The sequence below is a fragment of the Caretta caretta genome, chromosome 1 (assembly GCF_965140235.1).
Source record: "Caretta caretta isolate rCarCar2 chromosome 1, rCarCar1.hap1, whole genome shotgun sequence".
Lineage (NCBI taxonomy): Eukaryota > Metazoa > Chordata > Testudines > Cheloniidae > Caretta > Caretta caretta.
The window spans coordinates 268018441-268046202 of record NC_134206.1 but is presented as its reverse complement, the minus strand read 5'-3'; the positions used below and the strand labels follow the sequence as shown (position 1 = coordinate 268046202).

Genomic DNA, 27762 nt, shown 5'->3' with positions numbered 1-27762 from the left:
AATGGACTGTTAAATGTTTGGATACTAGTGAACAGTAAGTGTTGGAAGATAAAAATAATTTGTCCATCAAATCAAATGTCTCATATTTTTCTATGAACTCTGCCTCTTTTTGGTGGTCTGGTCCACATTCCTCTCAAATAATTTTATAGGTCTCAGAGAGCTCAATTTGGTCAGACTGTAATATTAAGCAAGTGATATGATTTAAACATCTCAACTTAAACTCTTAGGAAAATGTACAAATGCATGGTCATACGCAACCCTCAGTCAGAACTAGTTCCCAACAGATACTGTGATCTGATTTGTTGCAATTGTTTGTGGGCATCCATCTCACTAATCAAAAATGAAAGTGTCTATGATCAATCTCCAAAGTTATAAACAGACATATGCAAGGACACCAACCAACCAACTAGCCTATGATCTCATGTATTTTTCATCCATCCATCAGGGTGTCCATTAGTTCATTTGGTTTCCTCATTGCTTAGATCCAGACAACTTATTCTAATTTACAACTAGTTGTACTGGTCTAATTGTCAGGATATAAATCCTCCTCTGTCTGGGAGTCAGTTTAATTGCAAATGAATCTTTACATTGTCAGATTTTCTATGTTATCAATGTCTCTACCACACTTCCACAGCACTGCACCAAACTTTTACTGCAAGTTTGTACATCCAAAAGGATACAACAACCCTTTGTTTGACACATTACAATAAAATAAAATAAATAATATAATCACAATAATGACTGGATATGTTTGAGCATGATTCTATCTCTACAAGTGACTATTAGCCAAGTCTTGGGACTGAACCTATGTATGTCCCATTAAATGTTACATGGTTGCTGCTCTATTATTATAATAATAATATGACAGGAATTTTGCTTGCTGTGTGCACAAATACTCTAAAAATAGAAACAGGTTTGGTAAGAAAAGCAAGAGCAATTTTCAAATACTGATTTTAAATGCTATATTTTAAAATAATTCCAACAACTCCTATGTGAACTGACAAACTACTGGAAAAGAATAATTCAGATGGTGAAGTTTATAGGTAAAGAGGTTATTTCTTGAGTCCGTGCACAGAAAATTGTGAGAGTAAATCTTCTTAATTGTAATGCTAGTTAAGTGCCTATCTTCCCTGCACAGTGAGGGGAGAATAAACCCAAGGATATAATTTCTATGAATCTAATGAATGATTTAGCATGAAATCCTTTTATCTAAAAAATACCTTACTTACCAGAATGTTAATTTAATTAGTAAAATTTTGCTGCTGAGAGTTGCCTAAATATAATATATTTGTTCTCAGATATGGTATGATATTTCTAACATTAATTATATCATGATATTCCCTTTCTTGTTCTAAACATTTAGTAAGACTTGTACTACTACATCATATATAATAGGAGTGCAGTGGCTGTTGCTTAGGTAACAAGATGAATAAATGCAGGTCAGAATGTGCTTTCGGAAAAACAAAAGCAGAAATATGGTACAGAATGAAGAACAGATATGTCTAACTGATTTTTCATTGCATTAAAACAATAATGTTGTTCAAAAGCAGACAGCCAACCGATTTTAGCCAAGTCTACAACTGAATAAATAAGTTTACATAAAGTAGATGAATATGTAAACAATTTTGATTAAAATAAACAATTTTCTGATATTTTAGAAAAATGTAACACTCCACATTTAAGGTTAATAGATATCTCATTTTTCCTATTACCCTAACAGACCTTTATTCTCCAATTTTAATATCTACATTCCAGGTTTAATTTTCCTCTATAATTTTGGATAGAAAGGAAAGTATTTTAGTGACAATAAACATTTTTTGAATTATGCCAGGAGAAACCTGTTACATTATGTAATGATGATGTTTGCAAAATAATAACATATAAACCAGCAAATTATGATTTTATGATCACTTTTTTGCTGCAATAAAATATTTGATATATTGTGGCCCAAACTAGAGCATATCAAATTATTGTAAATACTGAAAAGTTATTATATCATTCTTGTTTCATTACAACATTATTTCACAGCAATATGTTTAATTATTTAATTCAATGTAGGGTTCTAATCTCTTATTCATACATGCACCGAACTCCAAATAACATCACTGGAAATTGTATGTTTTAACTGTAATATATATTCAAGAAGAAATTAAATTAGAAAAGAACTAGTAGACTAAGCTGACCAGAATGCTGTGGTTACCGTACAAACACCCATGCCATAACTTAACTCACATGGCACCTGAAAAAGTTTGGTTTGGGTATTTACTAAAAGAACTTCATGCTGAAATAGATACAGTTACATAATTATGTCAATGAGCAATTTAGGACTTGCCCACTGAAGTCAATGACAGTGTCCAAATTGATGCCAATGGACTTTGGATCAGGCTCCTACAGCTTTAGTAAATGTTTAGAAAGCAATCCAAGTCAATTTCTGTAGCTCCTACCTGCTCACTGTTTACTAGTGGTAGGTGCACCTCTACACATTTGTTATGCCATCTATGACCCCTGGTGAACATTTTCCCTTTTGTAATCTTTTTATGATTTATGCTCATCTGCTTTCGTAATTCTAAAGCTACAGAATATGTAAGATACTAGTGGTTGCAAGTTTCGCTACAATGAAATCCATTTAAGAACTTTTATTGGATGGATGAAGCCTACAAATTACCTTTGTGTTTTTATTTTATTTTTTATTTGGGTCTAATTTTTCTGCTTTTAAAATCAAGAATATTTAAAAGAGGAGCAAAAACTGCTAAGAATTTTGTTGATATAAGCAAAAGAACACACAGCAGCCATGTAGAGGCAGGAAGAAAAATCAAAAATACACATGGAAATAAAAATAGATGGGTGTTTCACAATTTTCTTATCAGTAACCCATAGGTGTACTTAGTATTGGTAAAAAAAGAAAAATGGGAAAAATATGATTGATGTACAAATATGCCTTTGTAATCATAACATATTCATGCCAAAGTCCACTTGTACATCTTACATACTGTATGTAAGCTGTTCGTTAATTTAGTAGCTCTAGAGCTATCCAAGGATCAAAATATTTACAGAGAAAAATACCTTAATTAGGGACAAAGAATAATGTATGGAGATCTGGTACTGTACAACAAGTATGGTGAGTACTTTTATCACAAATAAAAATGATAAACATTGGAAGAGGTATATTCATGGTTATGTAGCAATTTTATAGGTTACCTTCCTGCCTTAGCCATATTAATTTCAAGTGGAAAGATTGTATACATGAGGTTTGTCATCCATACCACATGTGTATACCCTAAATTCTAAGGTATCTGAAATAATTTGGTCCTTTTGTTCATCTCAGTGAAATATTTATAGTTAAGCTAAAGTTTTTGGTATCCATTTAAAGGAATACTCTTGCTTTCCCGTTCAAACAAGTGAATCCCATAAACTGATTACCTAAAAAACCCCAAACAACCCCACTTTACTAAGACATCCAGAATTAGTTAGAGTTGGCACAATTTGTTCAATAATTATCCATAATTAAAATACATCTTCCTGTAACAATGGCATGTGATGCTATTTAATTAACTTGGTTCTAATGTTTAAATAAAAGTAATATCATGTGATGTGCTACAGATAGGGGTGTGGCCAAACCTTTACATACGGGGGAATTGCCCCCTCCCAATGATGGTGTACAAGTATTATGCATTTCTACTTTTTTTAAAACCTGGAGATTGATATGGGGGTGGGAGAGAACCTTAACCCCCAGCTTCTCCTTGGCCATGTCCCTGGCTATAGATATTATTTCATAACATGCATATTTTGGAAGTTTATCCTGAGAACACCTTACATATTGATTCAGCTGTATGCAGGAAACTGAAACACTACCAGATTTCAGTGCAAAGCAGAATAGTTCTAAGCTATTTAAGATCACATAAGAAACACAGAGATACAGACAATAAAAAAAAAACAACAACAGCTACAGTGCCTATACACAGCAATACAGAGAAGGATTCTTACCATAAATTGCACATTGTCAAATCCATTAGCCAGCAAGTGGTTCTCATACTGAGGTAGCCCAATATTTTCCAACCATTGTCCCACTGTCTGGACAGGGCATCTGGGTCCTGTAAGGGGGTGAAGAGGGAGGCGTTTAAGCAACGAGTAGCCATCCACTGGATAGTAGCGGTAGTCCTGGGCTGAGAGGTGGCATTGCCACATCATGTTCCTGGAAAAGTTGCTATCAAAGGAGCCCGCCAGCTTGACAGATTAATGATTTCAGCAAGGAAGAAAGTCAGAAGTAAAACATAGTTTACAGGGCAGTCTATAGAGTAAGATCTGATCCTAGCTCAACATTTCTTAGTTATTAATCTTTACTATAGACCATAACGTCATACAGTGGAAAAAAAAAGACATATCAAGCTGTCAGCTAAGCTGTTTGCCGTTATATGTGATTGTTGGAATACTCCACAATGAGCAATGCACTGCCAGCAGCAAGAATTCTTTTTATCAAGTACTCCTACACTCATCAGTATGCAGCTCCATGCTTCTTGCTCCCCCTCGCTCGCTCCCCTTCATTACCCAGCCTAGGCTACACCTCGCATTTTCAATAATAGCCATCAGATAAGGCAGATTTTTTTTGTCTGCAAGCTGTAAGCTTGCTGCTGCTGCTTCCTCCTACACACTCATCCAAGTGTCAATCTTGAATGATGAGAGCAGTCAAAACAAATGCAGAAAATAGAAAGATTCAAAGCAAACTAAAGCTCTTAAATCTGAATCGAATCTTCATACCAGTTACGCATTACCGATCTGTTTGTTGTAGATTTTTTACGTTTCAAAAGACATCAGGAAATGCAAAGCATTAACCATAGTCTATAGCATGGTTTACTACATGTTCTCTTTTAAATACATCATAAATACTGGTCTGTAGATCAACTTACATTATTCTGAAAATAATCATTCCTTTTCTTTAATGAACCAACAACAAATGAATACATTTTAGAATGTTTTTCCTGTAACCCTCCACAGGACATAAACTGCAACAACCTTTTAGTCAAAATAATTAGTTTACTATCTCCAGGATTTTCAACCGTAAAATATTATTAGACACAACAAAACTTTCATTCTAGCCTATTTATGATTCAACATGAAAAGGTTACCATTTCAAATTAACAGTTAAAGGGATATTTTTAGCATAGTAAAATGGAAAGTACAGATCCTTTCTCAAAAAATCAATGTTGAATGATAACAGATATAAGTCTCAATGAAAGGCAAAGAGGTTGTGTATTCTCTCTTAATATACAAGGGAAAAGTCAAAGACACAAATGATAAATTGGACGCTCAAGAACTACATAATTCAAGTGCTAAGACTTTGGCTTTCCTCCTTTCATAGAACTTTGACCTAACCAGATGCATTATTTAAATCCAATAATTTTTGCCAGTGGGCTAGCTTTCTATTACTTTGGATGACCGTGTTAGGTTTTGTTATAAATTACTTTTACTAAACCTAATATTAAACTAAAATGTTTTCATGGCATACACACACACAAACAAAATCAATGCAAATAGTTTGAATTTAAACATTCCCCTGCAACATTTGCAAACTGAATGTTGCAGCACTTTGCTTACGTATGAGAATCAGAGAGTACGATGAACTAAAGCTCCAACTCAGCATCCAGTGAAGTCAATGGGAAGACTCCCATTGATTACAAAGGGCACCCTCAAACTTCCAGTCCTGAGACAGATATACTGGTGCTAACACCTATGTTCATACAGAGTTGCATTGAAAACAATGGTTCACCTTACTTCCTCTGGCTTTGCACATGAATAACTTTATTGACTCCAAAGATGTTACGGCTGATTCACAACGGTGTAAGTCAGAACAGAGTCAGGAACAGGGGCAATATGCACAGGCATAAGCATTTGAACCAATGCATTAATTTGCCAGATCATGACCAAATCTAATTTCATCATCCAAGCTTAATTAAATGCTAAAGTAAGCTATGCCATGTGTATTAAAAAATTGGTTAGATTTTAACATCTCTGAATTTTAATGGTTAAAGGTGTTGTTAGTTACACAATTCAATAAAAAGTGTGTTTAAACCAATGACTTTTCATTTGACAAGTTTCACTCCTGGACCCATTCAAATTTTCAAGGTACGATATCTCATGCCCTTCCAGAGCTACAAACACAACAGAAAATCCCCTTTCTCTCCATGATATACAGCATTTGCATCTAGCAATAATGATGTCAGACTGATTTATTCTGAACTAGTTTACTCAGAGAAATTTCTTCTGATTTCTTTCTCTAAGATCTCTTTAGCTGGACTCCTGGCACTAATGCTGCTGGGAGAAACACAAAAATAGTACAAACAACAATTTTTATAATTCTTAATAGAAGTCCTGATATTACTGTGAATGTATTTCTCAAAATATATGATAGTAATTGCACTATTGGGCAGGACTAAACTTGATTATTTTAATTTTTGCTGTATTTGTATAGAAATTGCTGGCAAAAATCTTTTTTTTGTCTGTCTTACTTTTTGTGGAAGAAGCAAAACAATAAAATTTAGTTTTTATATTTTGCACACATGTAGTTCTAGTTATGACCTAGGAAACATAAATAAAGGCCTTTGGAGTTCAAGTTATTTAAAGAAATTGTTGTCATTATCCACATGGCCATTATGCAACATTGATACCAATTTTGCAGTGGAAGGTGTACATTAGTGTACTACTTGTGCTCAGGGCACTGCACAAAGGAACCATAGAGAGACTCACACAGACAGTCCATGTCCATTGTGTGTGCTGCCTGGAGTGCTAGAGAGATCTACAGTGGTGCAGGTAGATTTTACAGCTTGTCTCTGGGGTTGCTGCTTTATCTTACACCCTTCAGTTACTGACTTCTGGACATTTGCAAGTCCATAGTTTAGGTTTACTAGGACTTTCTCACTGAGCAGACCCTCTTTTTCACTAGCCATGCCTCATTTTCCCATTACCTGCCTTCTTCTTCTGTAACAGAAGTATTGGCTTGACTACACTAGAAAAGTTGATCAGTTTAACTAAACAGATTTTAAAACTGGCCTAGTTACACTGGTGCAAATCCCTAATCTAGACACACTTAACCCTTGCTCATATCAATTTAAACTAAATTGGTAATTTAATAACACAAACTAAATTGATATAAGTGAGGGTTTAACTGGTTTCAATGTCTCTTCATTAGGGGTTTGCACTACTTTAACTAAATCAATTTTTAAATCAATGTCCTTGAACCAGGGGACTCTCTTAGTATAGATAAAACCTATGACTCATTTTGCAGTACTGCAGAATGTCAAATCAGTGCATCTTTGCCACATCCATCTGTTTCCTGACTATCTTGCACCTCATGACTAATTTACATTGCTCGATATGTTCCTGATCCTGCAACCAGCCCTGTCCAGGTACAGGGTCCACCAAGAGACTTAACTGCTGGACTGAGGTCATCACAGAATTTTGCACTATGTCTTCCTCCTGAAAACTTGTGGAAATATCTCTGGCCCAGATCTATAAAGGGGCTTAAGCATTTAAGTGCCTACTACATCAATGGAACAACATGGTAATCAACAAAGCCTGAGTTAGGTGCCTAGGTTTCCTATACAATGAATTGGGAGAGATGGGAACCTAAGAATAGGATCCACAAAAGGTAGCATGCTAGGCAGGGAACCACCTATATTAGCAAATGGGAGAGGCCAACGAGAGGTGCGTACACTGAGCCCCACCCCATCACAGATATAGGTGCCTAAGTCCAGGCTGCAGGCAGGAGCCTATCTCTGCTAGTGAGTCACACCAGGAAGCCCTCTCCTGGAGCCCGGTGGCTTAGGCACTTAAGTCATTTCTTGTGAAGAGTTAGGCGCCTGCCTCATTCTACACAAATCAGATGAAGGAGGTGGTGCTGGTCATGCCCACCTAATAATTATTAGCTGAGTGGTTAGAGCACTCACCTGGGTTATGGAAGACCAGGGTTCAATTCCCCCTTCTGGTTGATGGGTAGAAAGAATCTGAACAGGCACCACTCAGGAGAGCACCCTAACCACTGAACTATGGGATATTCTGACATGGGATTCACTCAATCTGCCCTGTTCCATTAAGAAGTCCATTAATAAGACTAATTAAAAAGTCACTGGAACAGGAGGACTGGACCTTGAGTCTCCCACCTCCCAGGTGGATGCCTGGTGGAACCACTGGACTGTAGAGTCACGCTCTTGTTCTGGCTCAATTACTTTTTAGTTATTTAATCCAAAGTGGAAGAGCTTTAACAGGAGAGACTGTGGGAGCCCCACGTCAGAATATCCCAAAGCTCAGTGGTTAGAGCACTCTCCTGAGATGTAAAACACCCCTATTCAATTTTTTTTCTCCCTATCAGGCAGAGAGGATAATTGAACCTAGATCGCCCACATCCCAGGTGAGGGCTCTAACCACTGGGCTAAAATGTATAAAGTGGGTAGTGGCGGCTGCTGCTCCTGCTGCAGTTGCCAGATTTTAAACAGAGCCAATCTAGTAGGGGTGATCAGAAGATGCTTAGCAGATTAGGCCACATGGGAGAGAGAGGTGCTCCTCCACCCATCTTCCCCCTGTTTGTGGACTCCTCTGGGGCTTAGGTAGGAGATATGTGGCCAGATCCCTGGAGGGAGGCTGTGGCATGCATGCTTGGAGGCAGAAACATAGGTACCTAGGTAACTTTTATAGCAAAAATTTAGTTGCTGAGCAGGGGTGAAAGTAAAATTGAACTCTTACCAGTACGGGGCCACTCTGGACCCCCTGGAAGGGGCGCGGCTGGAGTCAGCATCCCCCAGCCAGCCCATCTGCGTTGCCTGGCCCGTGCTGCCTGGGGCTACCGTGGCAGTGGCAGCCGGAGCCCTGAGCCCTTTTAAATCGCGGCCCCAGGGCAGCTACTTCTTTTGCCATCCCCGTTGGTGGCCGGGGGGGGGGAAGGGGCAATGACATTAAAGCGCTGCCATGGCAGCGCTTTAACATCGCTGCCCGTTTTGTGCCCCCCATCGGCAGCACTGTCGGGTCATTGCCACCCCTTTTATGCCCCCACCATCGGCGGCCCTACTGGAAGGGACCTGGCAGGGCTGCCGATGGGGGGCGCAAAAGGGGCAGCGATGTTAAAGCTGCCACAGCAGTGTTTTAAGCAGGGTCCTTAAAGTGCCACGGCAGCGCTTTACAGTCAGCGGTACGGGCTGATACTGGCGGCTACTTTTTACCGGTACGCCGTACTGGCCTGTACCGCCTTACTTTCACCCCTGTTGCTGAGTGAGTTTAGATGCCTACATGCTTACGCAGCAGGTGAATGGGAGTTCTGTGGATTGGAGTGGTGCCTAAAACTGGGACTTTGGTGCCTAAGTCTAGGGTTTAGGTGCCCTAGACTTTGTGGATCTGGGGCTCTCTCTCTAGTTTGCTGGAATGGGGCTCTGGTAAAGGTTGTGCCTGAAGGCGTTAAGAGGTGACAACAGCCACTGTACATAAAATGCTTCCCTTACAGCCATGCAGATATCCAGATAGAATTAATACTGATCTTAGCAGCACTGAGTAATATTCTATGCCCTTACCCCTTCTTGAGGAGGGGAATATAGTACACATATGGGCAGAAAATCCAATGACAACACAACTCCTAAGAGGGGAGAGTAGTAGGCCACATGAGGGTAACATATGGCCCAATATAGAGTAATTAACTAGTTTTCATTACATTTTGCTTACAGGGAGCTTTCTGTGTACAACCAATATACACTGACATTCAGAGAAATGGCATTAGTCCTAAATTTCCAGTATTTTTGTTGGTAGTATATATTTATTAAAATGTATATTAATTTTTTGCATCATACAGATTAATTACCACTTTTCTAAATTTAAAAAGCAATAGCTGATTAAACATTTCACAATATAAAGAACCCAAAATAGAAAAATCAATTCAATTGTTAAAAAATGACAATTACTTTTCTGTACTGTAACTGTTATTCTTTGAGAGGTCGGTGCAGATGTGTATTTCACTCAGGTGTGTACGCAATGAGCATATCAAAGCCAGAGAACTTTGCCTAGCTATACCCACAGCGGTGGTGCTTATGCCCTGTGGCCCTTAGCCGTTCCCCTAGATATTTAAGGGCAGTGCTGAAACACTTCAGTTCCTTTGTACTGAACATCAAGAATTGAGACACTGATGCGGTGAAGGGAGGGTGGATTGTGGAATAGATGTCTGCACCCACATCTTGAAGAACAATAGTTTATCGTGCAGGTGCATAATCGTGTCTTCTCTGTGTGTTTGCAGATGTATACTCCACTCAGGTGACTCACAGGCAGTATTAGAAGGAGGTGGAACTCAGAGTCTACTTAAAGATTGATTACAAGACTCGAACTCATAAAAACTAGTAGGGCCCGAATGAACTCAATTTTTTTGAGTTGGTATTAACATCAACTTCCCGTTGTCCGAGCTCAGGCCCAGAAGATTGAAAAGGCATAATGTGAACTGAATGTGTAAAAGGACTTTTTTTTTGACTTGCCCCTCACTAAACAATCGTCTAGGTACAGGAAGACGTGAATTCCTCTCTTCCTGAAATACGTAGTCACTGCCACCGTTGGTAAAAACTCAAGGAGCCCAGGAGAGGCCAAAGGGAAGCACAGTATACTGATAATATTGACTTGCCAGGACAAATCTTAGAAATTTACTGTGACTTGGGAAAAATTGCTACATGGAAGTAAGCATCCTGAAGATCCAGGGCAGCAAGCTAGTTATTGTTACTTAATTGAGGAAGAATCATCGCTAGAGTGACCATATGGAATCTCACATATTTGATGTATTTGTTGAGTCTGCGAAGAAACTGAGAATAGGTCTCATTCTCCCTTAGATTTGGGAACCAGGAATAGACTTTCTTCCCTCAGTGCTGCAGAGGGATCTCCTTGACAGCTCCAGAAGCACACAGGGTCTGGACCTGCTGAAGGATAAAGGGCTTGTGAGAAGAAAAGGAGTAATTGTGGCACCTTAGAGACTAACAAATTTATTTGAGCAAAGCTTTCATGAGCTACAGCTTTACATGAGCTTCATCGGATGCCGATGAAGTGAGCTGTAGCTCACGAAAGCTTATGCTCAAATAATTTGTTAGTCTCTAAGGTGCCACAAGTACTCCTTTTCTTTTTGCGAATACAGACTAACACGGCTGCTACTCTGAAACCTGGCTTGTGAGAGGGATCCCTGAAGAGAGATGGGGTAAGAGGGATGAGAAGGGGAGATTGGATGGCATCACGGTGCTTAGGACCCATTTGTCCATGGTTACTGAGTCCCAAGCACTGGAAAAGCAAGACAGCCTGTCCTGGAACTGAGACAGGGATGGAGAGGTCACAACTGGACTGCTGTCCTGGACATGCAAGTCAAAATGGCTGCTTCCTTAGCACTGGAGAAGGGTGAAATGGTTGGTTGAAATTGGGCCCAGAAGCTCTCCTCCTTTGTGACCTATGAGTCTTCCTGGAAAAAGAAGGAGGGTGCGGGGCAATGCAGGCTCCTATGGGAGAGAGACTCATATATGAGAGGATCAATCTGGACCATCACAGTAGGAATGACCTCAGCCTGTGCTTGTAATAGAGGTAAAACTCAGGAAGAGAAACGGCAGCCAAAATTAGCAACATAGCCCTGGACTGCATTGAAAAATGGGATCTTCCAGACTGGGAAACATCTCAGTAATTCCAAGGGGACTGCTGGGCATAGGGATAAGGCATTGGTGGCCAGGAGGGACTAAGCCTGGGACCCCTGTTTTTAATTCACGAAAGATGCCAATCTTGTACCGATGGTGATCAGAGGATGGTTTTCAGGACTTCTGAGAATGGAAAGGAGAAAGATGTCTACGAACTCTATCTTGATGAGCCCTGGAAGTTGCCTGATGGCAGTAGAGGAGTTGCTCCTAATGCGGCAAGCAAGCAATCAACCTCATCTCAAAATAAGTAAGGAGATGGCATCAGTACCAAGGATGAAGGAGCAGTTGGTGTCTTCAGTACTCAAAGAGGCATCACAGTTCCACTGGGCACTGGTGCAAATGACAGTCCCAGAGCAGAAGTTAGTAATGAACCAAAAGATGAGGTGTGCCACAAAGACATCATCAGTACCAAAGACAGCATCTACACTGATGGGCCCCTTGGTACCGAAAAGGATGCTGACCACAATTCTGAATCTGAGTCTTAGGTGGAATCGAATATGGTGCTGACAAAGACAACTATGTGACCAAACCAGACAGTGCCAAGGGTCCATCACAAGAAGCAGGAGCAGCCCTGGCTTCCAAATGCTTCTGAATTATTGGGGAAGCAGGAACTAACCAATTAGTACAACTAGACCTAAGAGTACTACTAAAGCCCCAGCAAAAACTGAGATAAGCAGCAAAGGTAAACTACCATACTGAATGCTCCAAATTTAGTTGCAGGTGGTGAGAAGAAACTGAGGGGGATTGGAGTGGCACCACCCTTAAGTAGCCAGGGAATGGGCTAAGGGCCACAGGGAGGGAGCACTGCCTCTACAGGTACTGCTAGACAAAGGTCTCTAGCTTCAGTGCCCTGGGCATGTGCACATCTGATGGGAATATACATCTGCAACCACACAAAAAATGAATAAATGATCCCGATAAATAAAGTCACTCTCAAGGCTAATTTGACATTCCTTCATAGTCTTAATCATGGGAACTCTGAACTCTGGAGAGGGTGACCAAGTTAGACTTAATTGTGTTTTGTTCTCTTTCTAATGTAAGGGAGAAATGCCATCTTTATATGGCTAAACTAACCCTGGACAAATCTATTCTCCAACTCACATTTAGTGAGTTAAAAAAAAATCACCAATGGTGACTGCTGTACATATAAACACAGTCTTAGGAGTGGTGAGGTCCTCTCTTCTAGAGACCTTCCAGGGTTAATAAAAATCAATGTTTTTTAAAAACAAATATTTAAAAAATTGGATTAAAAATTAAATTAAATACAGGGTTTTTTTTTTAAATAAACCTATTAAAATTAAATTTGAAATCAGGCATTTATATAGGTTATCAGATTTGTTATAATCTATACAATAATTTAAACTAAACACAAAAAATAGTATTAAGCAGTACATGTTTGCTGTCAAGTTTTAAAGAAAGTCCAACCACTAAACTGGTGGAAGTCATGGGCTAAGCACCTGGAACCAGAGTTAGTTGAAGTATTAAACCAGTTGTCAAGGTTCCTTCCCCACTCTGAACTCTAGGGTACAGATGTGGGGACCTGCATGAAAGACCCCATATGCTTATTTTTACCAGCTTAGGTTAAAAACTTCCCCAAAGTACAAACTTTGCCTTGGCCTTGAACCGTATGATGCCACCACCAAGCGTGTTAAACAAGAACAGAGAAAGAGCCCACTTGGAGATGTCTTCCCCCAAAATAACCCCCCAAACCCTACATCCCCTTTCCTGGGGAAGGCTTGATAAAAATCCTCACCAATTTGTACAGGTGAACATAGACCCAAACACTTGGTTTTGCCTCTGGCCAGGAGGGATTTTATAGCACTGTACAGAGAAAGGTGGTTACCCATCTCTTAGCACAGGGTCAGACATGAGTGTCGCTTTAAGATGGTTAAAGGCCTTCTGACACTCTTCAGTCCACTGAATTGCATTTGGCTGTTTCTTTTTGGTTAGGTCTGTCAGTGGGGCAGTGATTTGGCTGTATTGCAGTACAAATCGCCTGTAATAACCGGCCAAACCTAAGAAGAATTGGACCTGTTTCTTTGACTTTGGGACAGGCCACTTTTGGATAGCATCCACTTTGGTCTGTAGGGGGTTGATAGTTCCTTGACCCACCTGGTGTCCAAGGTAAGTCACTCTGTTTAGGCCTATTTGACACTTCTTAGCCTTTGACACTTCCTGCCTCCCTTATGCGCTCAAAGACTTTTTGTAGATGTTCCAGGTGTTCTGCCCAGGAATCCGAAAATATGGCCACATCATCAAGGTAGGCGACTGTATTTTCTCCCAGTCCCGCTAGGAGACCATCTACAAGTTTTCGGAAGGTGGCGGGTGCATTCTGCAGCCTGAAAGGGAGCACATTAAATTCATACAGTCCGACGTGTGTGGTGAAGGCTGACCTTTCCTTGGCGGATTCATCTAGTGGTACCGGCCAGTACCCAAGGCAGGCCCTTTCGAAGTTTTCTAAGAAGGCCTCGGTATCATCGCCTGCCTTGTAGGTGGGGAAATTTCTGGGATGTGAAGTGGTACCTGGAGAAGGATTGCTAGGGTTTGTTGGTATATTCTGCTGAGCCGTTGCCATCTCTATCTCCAGTGCATGCTTCCTCTCTTTTTCCCTTTCCTCCATAGCTCTCCTGTGGGCAGCCTCCTGAGCTTTTTCTGCCTCCATAGCTCTCTTGTGGACAGCCTCCTGGGCCTTTTCTGCCTCTTTCTCTGCCTCCATATCTCTCTGGTGTTCCTTTTCTTTCTCTTTTGCTTCCAGTCTGGTTAACCCCAGTTTGTGTTGTGCCTTGGTTTGGGTCATCCTAGCCTCTCTGTTTTTAACTAACTTTACTAGCTTGTAAAATTTTGCTGTGCTGTAACGTGATACCTATGTTCTCTGAGAGCTATTCTCAGCCTACAGAAAAATCCTTTTTTAAAAAAACATAACACCTCTGTTTCCAGGCAAATAGCTAGAAAATCCTCTAACTACTCTCAACTTGAAAAAAAAAAACAACCTCTTCAGGTCTGTGAAAAACTTGTGAATTTCCCTGCAGGAGGTTAACTACCCTGCCTTTAGGTAGAGAAAACTCCAGCTGAAAAAAGAAAAATACCTTTGTAAAAAACTAACACCTCTGTCTCCAGGCAATTAGACAGAAAACCCTCTAGCTGCTCTCACCTTAAAAAAAAAAACAACCTCTTCAGGTCTGTGCTTTTGGTTCAAAATGATCTCTGGTTCAAAATGATCCCACCGCTCTGCCACCATGTCAAGGTTCCTTCCCCACTCTGAACTCTAGGGTACAGATGTGGGGACCTGCATGAAAGACCCAATATGCTTATATTTACCAGTTTAGGTTAAAAACTTCCCAAGGTACAAATTTTGCCTTGGCCTTGAATAGTATGCGGCCACCACCAAGAGTGTTAAACAAAGAACAGGGAAAGAGCCCACTTGGAGATGTCTTCCCCCAAAATATCCCCCCAAGCCGTACACCCCCTTTTCCTGGGGAAGGCTTGATAAAAATCCTCACCAATTTGTACAGATGAACATAGACCCAAACCCTTGGATCTTAAGAACAATGAAAAATCAATCAGGTTCTTAAAAGAAGAATTTTAATTAAAGAAAAGGTAAAAGAATCACCTCTGTAAAATCAGGATGGTAAATACCTTACAGGGTAATCAGATTCAAAACAGATAATCCTTCTAGGCAAAACCTTAAGCAATAAAAAGACACAAAAACAGGAATATACATTCCATTCAGCACAGCTTATATTACTAGCCATTAAACAAAAGGAAATCTAACGCATTTTTAGCTAGATTACTTACTAACTAACAGAAGTTCTGAGACTGCATTCCTGATCTGTTCCCATCAAAAGAATCACACAGACAGATGAACCCTTGCCCCCCCATCCCCGTCCCTCCCTCCCGATTTGAAAGTATCTTGTCTCCTCATTGGTCATTTTGGTCAGGTGCCAGCGAGGTTATCTTAGCTTCTTAACCCTTTACAGGTGAAAGGGTTTTGCCTCTGGCCAGGAGGGATTTTATAGCACTGTATACAGAAAGGTGGTTACCCTTCCTTTTATTTTTATGACACCAGGTTTTGATAGCAGTAGGCTCTTCTGCAGATGCAAAGAGAATATTTTCTTCATTTCAGTTTATTCACCTAGTTCAGTTCAATAATTAGCTCTTTCAAAGCTAAGAAACCAACTGGAAGTTGAAAAAGCAGGAAATTGGGCCTACAAATTTACCCTAATTGTGAGTGAAACAGTAAAGAGTGAGTGAAAGTTTATAAAATGTTGCAATGACTTGTAACAACAAATGTTTATGGGAAAAGGTGTAAAAGGAAGACAGAAAGACTGAATTAGTCCAAACAAAAAGCCAATTGATATAACTCTCAAGAACTGTGTTAAGATCATGCCTGGTAAAAAAGTGAAGTATGGGACTGGAAATCAATGAACCAAAATTGGTGTGTTGGAAATTAGGCCTAATTGGCAGACAAAATAATAAGGGGAGGCTATTCGACCCATCACTCCCTTTTGGGATACTTAATAGAAAAGACCTTTGGGAACAAATGTTAGCAGAAGAGGAAGCTGTCTGAAAACAATGGCTGGCTGGGAGATGGGTGAACAGGAAAAGTACGAGCTTCACCATCATGGTTCCCATCCCCACTGTCTTCTTGGACCCCGAGAATCCAAGGCATCACTGCTGGACCTTCATCATTATAATCTTCAGAGATGTCCTGACTAGACCAGGTGAGAGAGAAAGAGAGACGAACCCACATGGCATTACCATTGCCACTGCTACCTTTACTTGCTTTGGCTAAATCCCAACCACCACCTGGGATATGAGACTCTGTTACCATCCCCCTCCCTCCCATATATCTTTTTGCTTCCCTCACTTTATTTCTTCTTTTTTCTATCCCTCTCTTTTTGCCATCTGATTAAATTAGAGTCTGGCTTTGCTGACCAACACTGCTGTAAGCCTGTGATCAGAGAGACAACTCAGGGTATTCCTATACTGCAATTAAAAATCCTTGGCTGGCCTGTGACCACTGACTCGGGCTCAGAGGGCTCAGGCGAAGGGGCTGTTTAAATGTGGTGAAGACATTCGGGCGCAGGCTGGACCCTGAGAAGTGAGAGCATCCCAGAACTTGGCCTGCAGCCTGAACCTGAACATCTACACTGCAATGTAACAGCCCCGTAGCCGGAGCCCTGCAAGCCTGAGTCAGCTGGCATGGGCCAACCATGGATTTATAATTGCAGCATTGACATACTCTGCAAGATGACCTAAATAGCCCAATGCTGATATGTATTTACCCGGTCTCAGAGCACCTAATAAGATGAAGTGCCATGCCCATATTTTTCTAGCAGGGATGTTGCAAATGAGAGTGAACGCCAGAGACAGAAGCTGCATTTTCTATCTTTGCTATTTCCTTCTTGCATCTTTTGTGTTTATTGTCTTGTTTTGTCTTCTAGAAAAAAAGGGATCAGACTTTAACAGTAGCAGCAATAATTTCAGCTCCAGCAAAGCCCAGCCCAGCCCAACTTTTTCTCTCTTTCTCAAAAAGGACAGTTATGTACCATCCACAAGATTGTCAAAGAGGGAAGGTTCCTTCTAAAAATGCTCTCCAGCTACAAGGAGGGAAACAAAACAAAATGTTAAATGAAAGTCTTACTTAATTACATTTCAAATGCTTTAACTGTATTTCCTTCTTTTCTGTATCTTTAATAAAAGGTTAAAATGATTGTTAGTGTGGCAGGCTGAGGTTTCTGTATACCAAACATTCTTTAAAACTATTTAACGATGGACAGTGACTGGGTCATGTTAAAACCTTTTACCCTTTGGGCCCTGTCATAAATATAAAGGGAAGGGGTAATCACCTTTCTGTATACAGTGCTATAAAATCCCTCCTGGCCAGAGGCAAAACCCTTTCACCTGTAAAGGGTTAAGAAGCTAAGACAACCTCGCTGGCACCTGACCCAAAGGACCAATAAGGGAACAAGATACTTTCAAATCTGGGGGTGTGGGGGAAAGGCTTTTGTTTGTGTTCTTTGTTTACGTGTTTGTTCTCTCTTGGGACTGAGAGAGGCCAGACAGAAATCCATCTTCTCCAACCCATCCTAATCCAAGTCTCCAATATTGCAACCAGTATAGGTAAGCCAGGCAAGGCGGATTAGTTTATCTTTTGTTTTATGTGAATTTTCCCTGTGTTAAGAGGCAGGTTTATTCCTGTTTTCTGTAACTTTAAGGTTTTGCCCAGAGGGGGATCCTCTGTGTTTTGAATCTGAATACCCTGTGAAGTATGGTCACCCGCAGCCAGACTAAGCAAGCTTCCACACCTATCCCTGTTCCTGAGCCTTCCACCAGGGCCCCGTCTGTGTTACCAGAGACCCAGATAGAGGTGGTGGAACTGGATCCCCTGCCAACAACTGCAACGGCCGTAGTGGATCCAGTCCCAGAGACCCAGCCAAAGCCAGTTTCCGAACTGAAACTGGCGAAGCAACCAGCACCAGAACCATTGCCAGCACTGAGTCCAGCGCTTGCAACCCCATCTACAGCTCCAACACCAGAGGGCACCACCGAGCCTGCACTGGCAGCAGCAGCAGATGACCCTACACAAGGGGCTCAGCCAGAGCCCGAAATACCCCATAGTGCACCAGTCGAGAGTGGTTCACCATCAACTGCAACAGCCCCATCACCTGCATCACTTCCAGAGGGACCAAGCCCAGGTCCACAATCCATTGAGGAACTGATGTCTCCAGCATCAAGGGAACAGGAAGCAGATGAAAGCCTCCAGAGACCTTGGACAGAGGCACGGAGCAACCCACCGCCTCTCAACTCTTCTAATCGATCCAGGTTTGTTGTAGAAAGAGGACTTTTATACAAGGAAACTCTTTCTGGTGGGCACCACGAAAACTGGCATCCTCAGAGACAGTTGGTAGTTCCAACTAAGTACTGGGAAAAGCTCTTGAGCTTAGCCCACAATCATCCTAGTGGCCATGCTGGGGTGAACAGGACCAAAGACTGTTTGGGGAGGTCATTCCACTGGGAGGGAATGGGCAAGGATGTTTCTGCCTATGTCCGATCTTGTGAGGTATGCCAAAGAGTGGGAAAACCCCAAGACCAGGTCAAAGCCCCTCTACAGCCACTCCCCATCATTGAAGTTCCATTTCAGCGAGTAGCTGTGGATATTCTGGGTCCTTTTCCGAAAAAGACACCCAGAGGAAAGCAGTACATACTGACTTTCATGGATTTTGCCACCCGATGGCCGGAAGCAGTAGCTCTAAGCAACACCAAGGCTAAAAGTGTGTACCAGACACTAACAGACATTTTTGCCAGGGTAGGTTGGCCCTCCGACATCCTTACAGATGCAGGAACTAATTTCCTGGCAGGAACTATGGAAAGCCTTTGGGAAGCTCATGGGGTAAATCACTTGGTTGCCATCCCTTACCACCATCAAACAAATGGCATGGTGGAGAAGTTTAATGGAACTTTGGGGGTCATGATATATAAATTCGTAAATGAGCACTCCAATGATTGGGACCTAGTGTTGCAGCAGTTGCTCTTTATCTACAGAGCTGTACCACATCCCAGTTTAGGGTTTTCACCATTTGAACTTGTATATGGCTGTGAGGTTAAGGGGCCATTACAGTTGGTGAAGCAGCAATGGGAGGGGTTTACTCAAGGAACTAACATTCTGAACTTTGTAACCAACTTACAAACCACCCTCCGAACCTCTTTAGCCCTTGCTAAAGAAAACTTACAAGATGCTCCAAAAGAGCAAAAAGCCTGGTATGATAAACAAGCCAGAGAGAGGTCCTTCAGAGTAGGGGACCAGGTCATGGTCTTAAAGGTGCTCCAGGCCCATAAAATGGAAGCGTCTGGGAAGGGCCATTCACGGTCCAAGAGCGCCTGGGAGCTGTGAATTATCTCATAGCATTTCCCACCTCCAACCAAAAGCCTAAAGTGTACCATATTAATTCTCTAAAGCCCTTTTATTTGAGAGAATTAAAGGTTTGTCAATTTACAGCCCAGGGAGGAGATGATGCTGAGTGGCCTGAAGGTGTCTATTACGAACAGAAAAGTGATGGTGGTGTGGAAGAGGTGAACCTCTCCATGACCCTTGGGCGTATGCAACGACAGCAGATAAGGAGCTGTGCACTAGCTACGCGCCGACTTTCTCAGCCACCCCAGGACTGACTGAATGGTCATACCACTCCATTGACACACGTAATGCTCACCCAATTAAAGCCCAACCTTACCAGGTGTCTCCTCAAGCTAAAACTGCTATAGAATGGGAGATCCAGGATCTGCTACAGATGGATATAATCCGACCCTCTGGCAGTGCATGGGCATCTCCAGTGGTTCTAGTTCCCAAACAAGATTGGGAGATACGTTTTTGCATGGACTACCGTAAGTTAAATGCTGTAACTCACCCAGACAACTATCCAATGCCACGCACAGATGAACTATTAGAGAAACTGGGACGGGCCCAGTTCATCTCTACCTTGGACTTAACCAAGGGGTACTGGCAGGTACCGCTAGATGAATCCGCCAAGGAAAGATCAGCTTTCATCACACATGTTGGGCTGTATGAATCTAATGTGCTCCCTTTCGGGCTGCGGAATGCACCCGCCACCTTCCAAAAACTTGTAGATGGTCTCCTAGCGGGACTGGGAGAATATGCAGTCGCCTACCTTGACGATGTGGCCATATTTTCGGATTCCTGGGCAGAACATCTGGAACATCTACAAAAAGTCTTCGAGCGCATAAGGGAGGCAGGAAGTGTCAAAGGCTAAGAAGTGTCAAATAGGCCTAAACAGAGTGACTTACCTTGGACACCAGGTGGGTCAAGGAACTATCAACCCCCTACAGACCAAAGTGGATGCTATCCAAAAGTGGCCTGTCCCAAAGTCAAAGAAACAGGTCCAATTCTTCTTAGGTTTGGCCGGTTATTACAGGCGATTTGTACTGCAATACAGCCAAATCACTGCCCCACTGACAGACCTAACCAAAAAGAAACAGCCAAATGCAGTTCAGTGGACTGAAGAGTGTCAGAAGGCCTTTAACCATCTTAAAGTGACACTCATGTCTGACCCTGTGCTAAGGGCCCCAGACTTTGACAAACCGTTCCTAGTAACCAGAGATGCGTCCGAGTGTGGTGTGGGAGCAGTTTTAATGCAGAAAGGACCTGATCAAGAGTTCCATCCTGTCATGTTTCTCAGCAAGAAGCTGTCTGAGAGGGAAAGCCACTGATCAATCAGTGAAAAGGAATGTTACGCCATTGTCTACACTCTGGAAAAGCTACGCCCATACATTTGGGGACAGCATTTCCACCCGCAAACCAACCGTGCTGCGCTACAATGGCTTCATACCGCCAAGGGAAATAACAAAAAACTTATTCGGTGGAGTTTAGCTCTCCAAGATTTTGGTTTCGACATACAACACATTTCAGGAGCTTATAACAAAGTGGCTGATGCACTCTCCCGTGAAAGTTTTCCAGAATCAACTGGTCCAAATCGTCCTTAAGATGTGGGAAATATTGTTAGTCTTTACACAGTTAGTAGTATATTTAGAGATGCATGTGTCTTATTAACTCTGTTTTATTCTAGAGCTCCAGGAAGAAATCACAGCCAGTGTTTCACCCTATCTGTGATTTGGGGGGCGTGTCATAAATATAAAGGGAAGGGTAACCACCTTTCTGTATACAGTGCTATAAAATCCCTCCTGGCCAGAGGCAACATCCTGTTACCTGTAAAGGGTTAAGAAGCTCAGCTAACCTGGCTGGCACCTGACCCAAAGGACCAATAAGGGAACAAGATACTTTCAAATCTGGGTGGGGAGGGTGGCGGGAAAGGCTTTTGTTTGTGCTCTTTGTTTACGTGTTTGTTCTCTCTTGGGACTGAGAGAGGCCAGACAGAAATCCATCTTCTCCAACCCATCCTAATCCAAGCCTCCAATATTGCAACCAGTATAGGTAAGCCAGGCAAGGTGGATTAGTTTATCTTTTGTTTTATATAAATTTTCCCTGAGTTAAGAGGGAGGTTTATTCCTGTTTTCTGTAACTTTAAGGTTTTGCCCAGACGAGGATCCTCTGTGTTTTGAATCTGAATACCCTGTAAAGTATTTTCCATCCTGATTTTACAGAGGTGATTCTTTTACCTTTTCTTTAATTAAAATTCTTCTTTTAAGAACCTGATTGATTTTTCATTGTTCTTACGATCCAAGGGTTTGGGTCTGTGTTCACCTGTACAAATTGGTGAGGATTATTATCAAGCCTTCCCCAGGAAACGGGGTGTAGGGCTTGGGGGGATATTTTGGGGAAAGACGTCTCCAAGTGGGCTCTTTCCCTGTTCTTTGTGTAAATCACTTGGTGGTGGCAGCATACTATTCAAGCCCAAGGCAAAGTTTGTACCTTGGGGAAGCTTTTAACCTAAGCTGGTAAGAATAAGCTTAGGGGATCTTTCATGCGGGTCCCCACAACTGTACCCTAGGGTTCAGATTGGGGAAGGAACCCTGACAGGCCCATATATTCCATTGAGATTAATACAGCACATCTTCCAAAGTATGAATAAAAACTAGGTGTAAGAGGATGAGATCTACTAGTTCTAAAATCCTGAAGCCACATGGTGACCAGAAACACTCAATTCAATTCACTAACTACAGATAATATTTCTTTTGTTTAATAAAATCAGTTTTTAATGAAAAACTTGTTTTGATGAGGAAAAATGTTTATGTATCCAGCACATTTAAGGCAGTTTATTTAATTTAAAAAACTAAAATGCAGTTTTTGTGCATTTTTAATTGAATTTGAATTACCAGCCAAATAGAGCTAGGTATCTTAAATAAGAAATGCATCATTCATCATTTTCTAACATAATTAAAAAATAAGAATCTGAATAAATATCAGTTAAGCTATATAATTGCTTAAATAAATGTGTACAGATATAGTGTATCATCCTGGTTAGCAAAAAGAAGCACCAAATATAGTGTAAAGATTATAGTTAGTACTAATTCAATACATTTTAATGGTTACCAGCCAATAAGAACCAATCTTTCTTTAGGAAAATAATTAAATAATTAAAAAGCACAAATGCAAAACAATTAAAATCAATGATTTAAATCAATCCATCCTGGGACTTTCTGACCTCCACAGGGTGAAGAAATGAGGAACTCCAACTCTCCTTTTTCTTGCAACCCTACATGCATGAGTTGTTAGGATAATTAATCTTTTGGCTAGGAACTAGTTGGATGATTTGTCAAAGTTTGACTGAACTGTACTTTTTTTGAGTTGGCTTTTTTTGTATATATGAACTGCTTTTGTTCAAATATCACTTATCCAAACAACAACTCATCTGAAACTGTTCTTTATCATGTCAATATATATTTGTGACATACATAAACCATTACCAGAAGATTTCGATTGTAAAATCAAACTGTCAAAGGTTAGGAAATGCCAGTTTTAGACTTGTGAGTGCAACGTTAATGCAGCCCCCTTCCTTGACGAAGGTCCTACGGAAAAATAGTATGTAATCCTGCAATACAGGTCAAAATGCATACATACAAAAGGGGTGAATTAAGCATACTTGGCAATATCAGATTATCTGATATTTTCCTAACTTTCAAGCACTCGATTTTGCAACCTAAATAATATTATTTCAAATGTAGTTTTTTGTTTGTCATTTCTGAGAGAGAGACTGTTTTAAGGACAAAGGTAAAATCAAATTCTGTTACCATCGTTCTAACAACAATTTCATCACGCTTCATCAATGGTTTGAACTCTGAGCCTTCAGCACTGCTACTTCTTGAGAACACTAGCTGACAGTGGGAAGAAGGCTTTTATCCCAGTGTAGTAGGATGGGCTGCTGGCACCATGTGTTGGGTCCAGAGAGGTTACAGCGGAAGTGCAGCTCAGCTGTTTCCTCAAACTGGGATTTGGTGGAGGTCATGCCCCATGTTGTTCCCCCAGGGATTTGAGGCATGGGACACTAGGGTCATGTCTTAATAACTTAAAATTCTTCCCCTAAAATTCTTTCTAATAGAAATCCCTGCAGAAGGGCAGCAGCAGCATAACCACCTGCCAACCTTGTGAGAAATCTTCCTTGGGGCACAGGAGGTATAATTTACTCCTTCATGCTCCAGCTTCAGTGAAAATGAACCATAGTCTTTTCAGAGGAAGAAAGAGATTGTTTCTCAGAAAGTGCTGTGGTGAGGCAGCAATTAAAGCAATACTGAGAATGTTTTTCCTACTGCTTGCATGAGATTCTCAGGAAGTACTTAGGGATAACAGTAACAGTATGCCCACCACCTATGAGTAATTATTGTCATTGCTTCTAACTACTTTTTTTTTAAATCCTTCAAATTTAGCATGACAATCTGATTCAAAATGTATTATTTAATTCAGTAAAGCATTTTGAGATACTGTTTTTAGGAAAAGAACATTTTATACTATAGTGTATGGCAGCATAAAACATTATAATTAAAACACATTTTTAAAAGCAGGTATTTGTGTGGCTCTGTCCTCAGGAACACTTGTCTTGCAAAGTAGTAGAAGTGGACCATAAAGGAATTTTTGAACAAAATACTCAAAAAAGAATTAAGAGCACCCTTCCTGCACAGGAATGTCTGAAGCAGTGGACCATGTAGACTGAACTGAGGATTGGGCCAGAAAAAATCTGATGAGGTTCAACAAGGACAAGTGCAGAGTCCTACACTTAGGAAGGAAAAATCCCACGCACCACTACAGGCTGGGGGCTGACTGGCTAAGCAGCAGTTCTAAAGAAAATGACCTGGGGATTACAGTGGAGAAGAAGCTGGATATGAGTCAGCAGTGTGCACTTGTTGCAAAGAAGACCAATGGCATATTGGGCTGTATTCGTAGGATCATTGCCAGCAGAGCGAGGGAAGTGATTACTGTCCTCTATTTGGCACTGGTGAGGCCACACCTGGAGTATTGTGTCCAGTTTTGGTCCCCCCACTACAGAAGGGATGTGGACAAATTGGAGAGAGTCCAGCGGAAGGCAAAGAAAATGATTACGGGCCTGGGGCACATGACTTACGAGGAGAGGCTGAGGGAACTGGGGTTATTTTGTCTGCAGAAGAGAAGAGTGAGGGGGGATTTGATAGCAGCCTTCAACTACCTGAAGGGGGGTTCCAGAGAGGATGGAGCTAGGCTGTTCTCAGTGGTGGCAGATGACAGAACAAGAAGCAATGGTCTCAAGTTGCAGTGGGGGAGGTCTACGTTGGATATTAGGAAATATTATTTCATTAGGAGGGTGGTGAAGCACTGGAATGGGTTACCTAGGGAGATGGTGGAATCTCTATCCTTAGAGGTTTTTAATGCCTGGCTTGACAAAGCCATGGCTGGGATGATTTACTTGGTGTTGGTCCTGCTTTGAGCAGGGGATTGGACTAGATGACCTTCTGAGGTCTCTTCCAACCCTAATATTCTATGAAAGTTTGCAAGGCCGTAAAATAAATGGTAGCCTTAACATTCAGGAACTTGAGAGCTGCTTACATTTCTAATAAGGTCCAGTGGCACTGGCAGAAAGACCTGTATGACACTGTAGCCAACTTCATGTCTAGAGGTGTTGAATCTTAAATCCATACAAGATGAAATGTTTAGATTTTTTTTTTAATGTCATGTCATTTTGGAAGGACACCTTCCTTTTGTCTTATTTTCAGTACCCCTCCTCTTTCTCTTCTTTCAAATGGAATTTTATGCTTCCCTCTCTTCTTTCAGCTATCTCTCCTCATTTGTTTTTACTTCTACCTTCTCAAGTTAACAGCTTTTATCACTGGCTCCTTTCCTGCCATGCCCTAGATTTTTGGTGTCTCATTGCTCACAATATCTATCACATCTATATGTGCCATCTTCCTTTTTCTCTCATCTCCTTTCTTATGCCTTTTTTAGAATTGAGGGGAAAAGGAGTGAGTGAGGTCGTTTTTTAAAAAAAATTGCGCTCGCTACGTCAAGGCAGCTAATCCACTTCTGAGTTTGTCTAGACTAGGAAAGATAGTCAAGCTTTGGTTGGGTTTTGCTAACGTGTTTGAGCTAATCCCAATTTAACCTCACCTTTTTCATAGTGTAGATGGAGGTTATCACATTTAACCTTGATTTAGTTGGTCAAAGTTAACCCTAGGCTCCAAAAGATCAATTGTGATGAAAAGTCAGTATTTCAAAAATAATAAAAAACAAACATTTTTTTATTTCAAAGCATTTTGTTTTGATTTAGACTTTTAAAAACCTTTTTTCAGTCTAAGTAGCTTACATTTTTAAATGAAAAATCATTTTGAACTGGAAAACTCAAATTTTTCATTTTGAAGAGTTCAAAATGAAACAGTCTGACAATTTTGAAGCTTTTTTTTTTGCTCTACATTTTTTTCCAGTTGAGAAATTTGTCAAAAAGAACCCTGTTTCACAGTTTCAGGTTCAACAAATCAGCACCTTTCAATGAAAAACAATAATGTAGTGAAAAATTCCAGACCAGCTCTAATAATAATGAACTAGGTATAAAAGTCAAGACTGCAACACAGAAAGTAGGCTTATTGTGTGAAGACCCTACAGTCTTGGCCACACTGTAGAATTTACCCCTTGTTGGCAACAGCCAAACTGGTCCTGAACACAGTTTAGCTCCAAATATAGACATGGATAAACTGGTTTCAGTAACTTTTCAAAAACCATGGTGAAAATCTACAAGTTAGTTGCACCCATTGTTGACACTTATTGTCAGCAACTGTAAGTTCTGTAGCATAAACAATAATAAGCCAGCACGACCAGATGGTATATACCCAAGAGTTCTGAAGGAACTCAAATATGAAATTGCAGAACTACTAATTGTGGTATGTAACCTATTGCTAAGTCAGCCTCTCTACCAGATGACTGGAAGATAGCTAATGTGACACTAATTTTTAAAAAAGGCTCCAGAGGTGATCCTGGCAAATACAGAACAGCAAGCCTAACTTCAGTATCAAGCAAATTGGCTGAAACAGAATTATCAGACACACAGATGAACATGATATGTTAGGGAAGAGTCACACAGGTTTTGTAAAGGGAAATCATGCCTCACCAGTCTATTAGAATTTCTTGAGGGTCAACAAGCATGTGGACAAGGGTGATCCAGTGGACACAGCATACTTCAACTTTCAGAAAGCCTTTGACAAGAACCCTCACCAAAGGCTCTTAATCAAAGTAAGCAGTCATGGGATAAAAGGGAAGGTCCTCTCATTGATCAATAACTAGTTGAAAGGTAGGAAACAAAGGGTATGAGTAAGTGTTAGTGTCAAGGTTCCTCCCCCACTCTGAACTCTAGGGTACAGATGTGGGGACCTGCATGAAAAACCTCCTAAGCTTATCTTTACCAGCTTAGGTCAAAACTTCCCCAAGGTACAAATTATTACACCCGTTATCCTTGGAATGGCCGCTACCACCACCAAACTAATACTGGTTACTGGGGAAGAGCTGTTTGGACGCGTCTTTCCCCCCAAAATACTTCCCAAAACCTTGCACCCCACTTCCTGGACAAGGTTTGGTAAAAAGCCTCACCAATTTGCCTAGGTGACTACAGACCCAGACCCTTGGATCTTAAGAACAATGCACAATCCTCCCAACACTTGCACCCCCCCTTTCCTGGGAAATGTTGGATAAAAAGCCTCACCAATTTGCATAGGTGACCACAGACCCAAACCCTTGGATCTGAGAACAATGAAAAAGCATTCAGTTTTTACAAGAAGACTTTTAATAAAAAAATAGAAGTAAATAGAAATAAAGAAATCCCCCCTGTAAAATCAGGATGGTAGATATCTTACAGGGTAATTAGATTAAAAAACATAGAGAACCCCTCTAGGCAAAACCTTAAGTTACAAAAAAGATGCACAGACAGAAATAGTTATTCTATTCAGCACAATGCTTTTCTCAGCCATTTAAAGGAATCATAATCTAACACATACCTAGCTAGATTACTTACTAAAAGTTCTCAGACTCCATTCCTGTTCTGTCTCTGGCAAGAGCAGCATACAGACAGACACAAGCCCTTTGTTTGTCTCCCTCCTCCCAGCTTTTGAGAGTATCTTGTCTCCTCATTGGTCATTTTGGTCAGGTGCCAGCGAGGTT

At 41.0% G+C, this 27762-nt stretch overlaps 1 protein-coding gene across 11 annotated transcripts in view; it reads right to left on the bottom strand.

The window, feature by feature from the left end:
• ANKS1B (ankyrin repeat and sterile alpha motif domain containing 1B) overlaps nt 1-27762 on the bottom strand; it is a 770082-nt gene that overhangs the window by 310816 nt on the left and 431504 nt on the right. For 10 of the 11 annotated variants that reach the window (XM_048835480.2, XM_048835488.2, XM_048835486.2 and 7 more), the window contains one exon: nt 3985-4091. In XM_048835480.2, the coding sequence (XP_048691437.2) occupies nt 3985-4091 (107 nt within the window). Of the gene's footprint in view, nt 1-3984; nt 4457-27762 lie in introns of those variants that run through there. The other variant, XM_048835482.2, reaches the window with a different exon arrangement.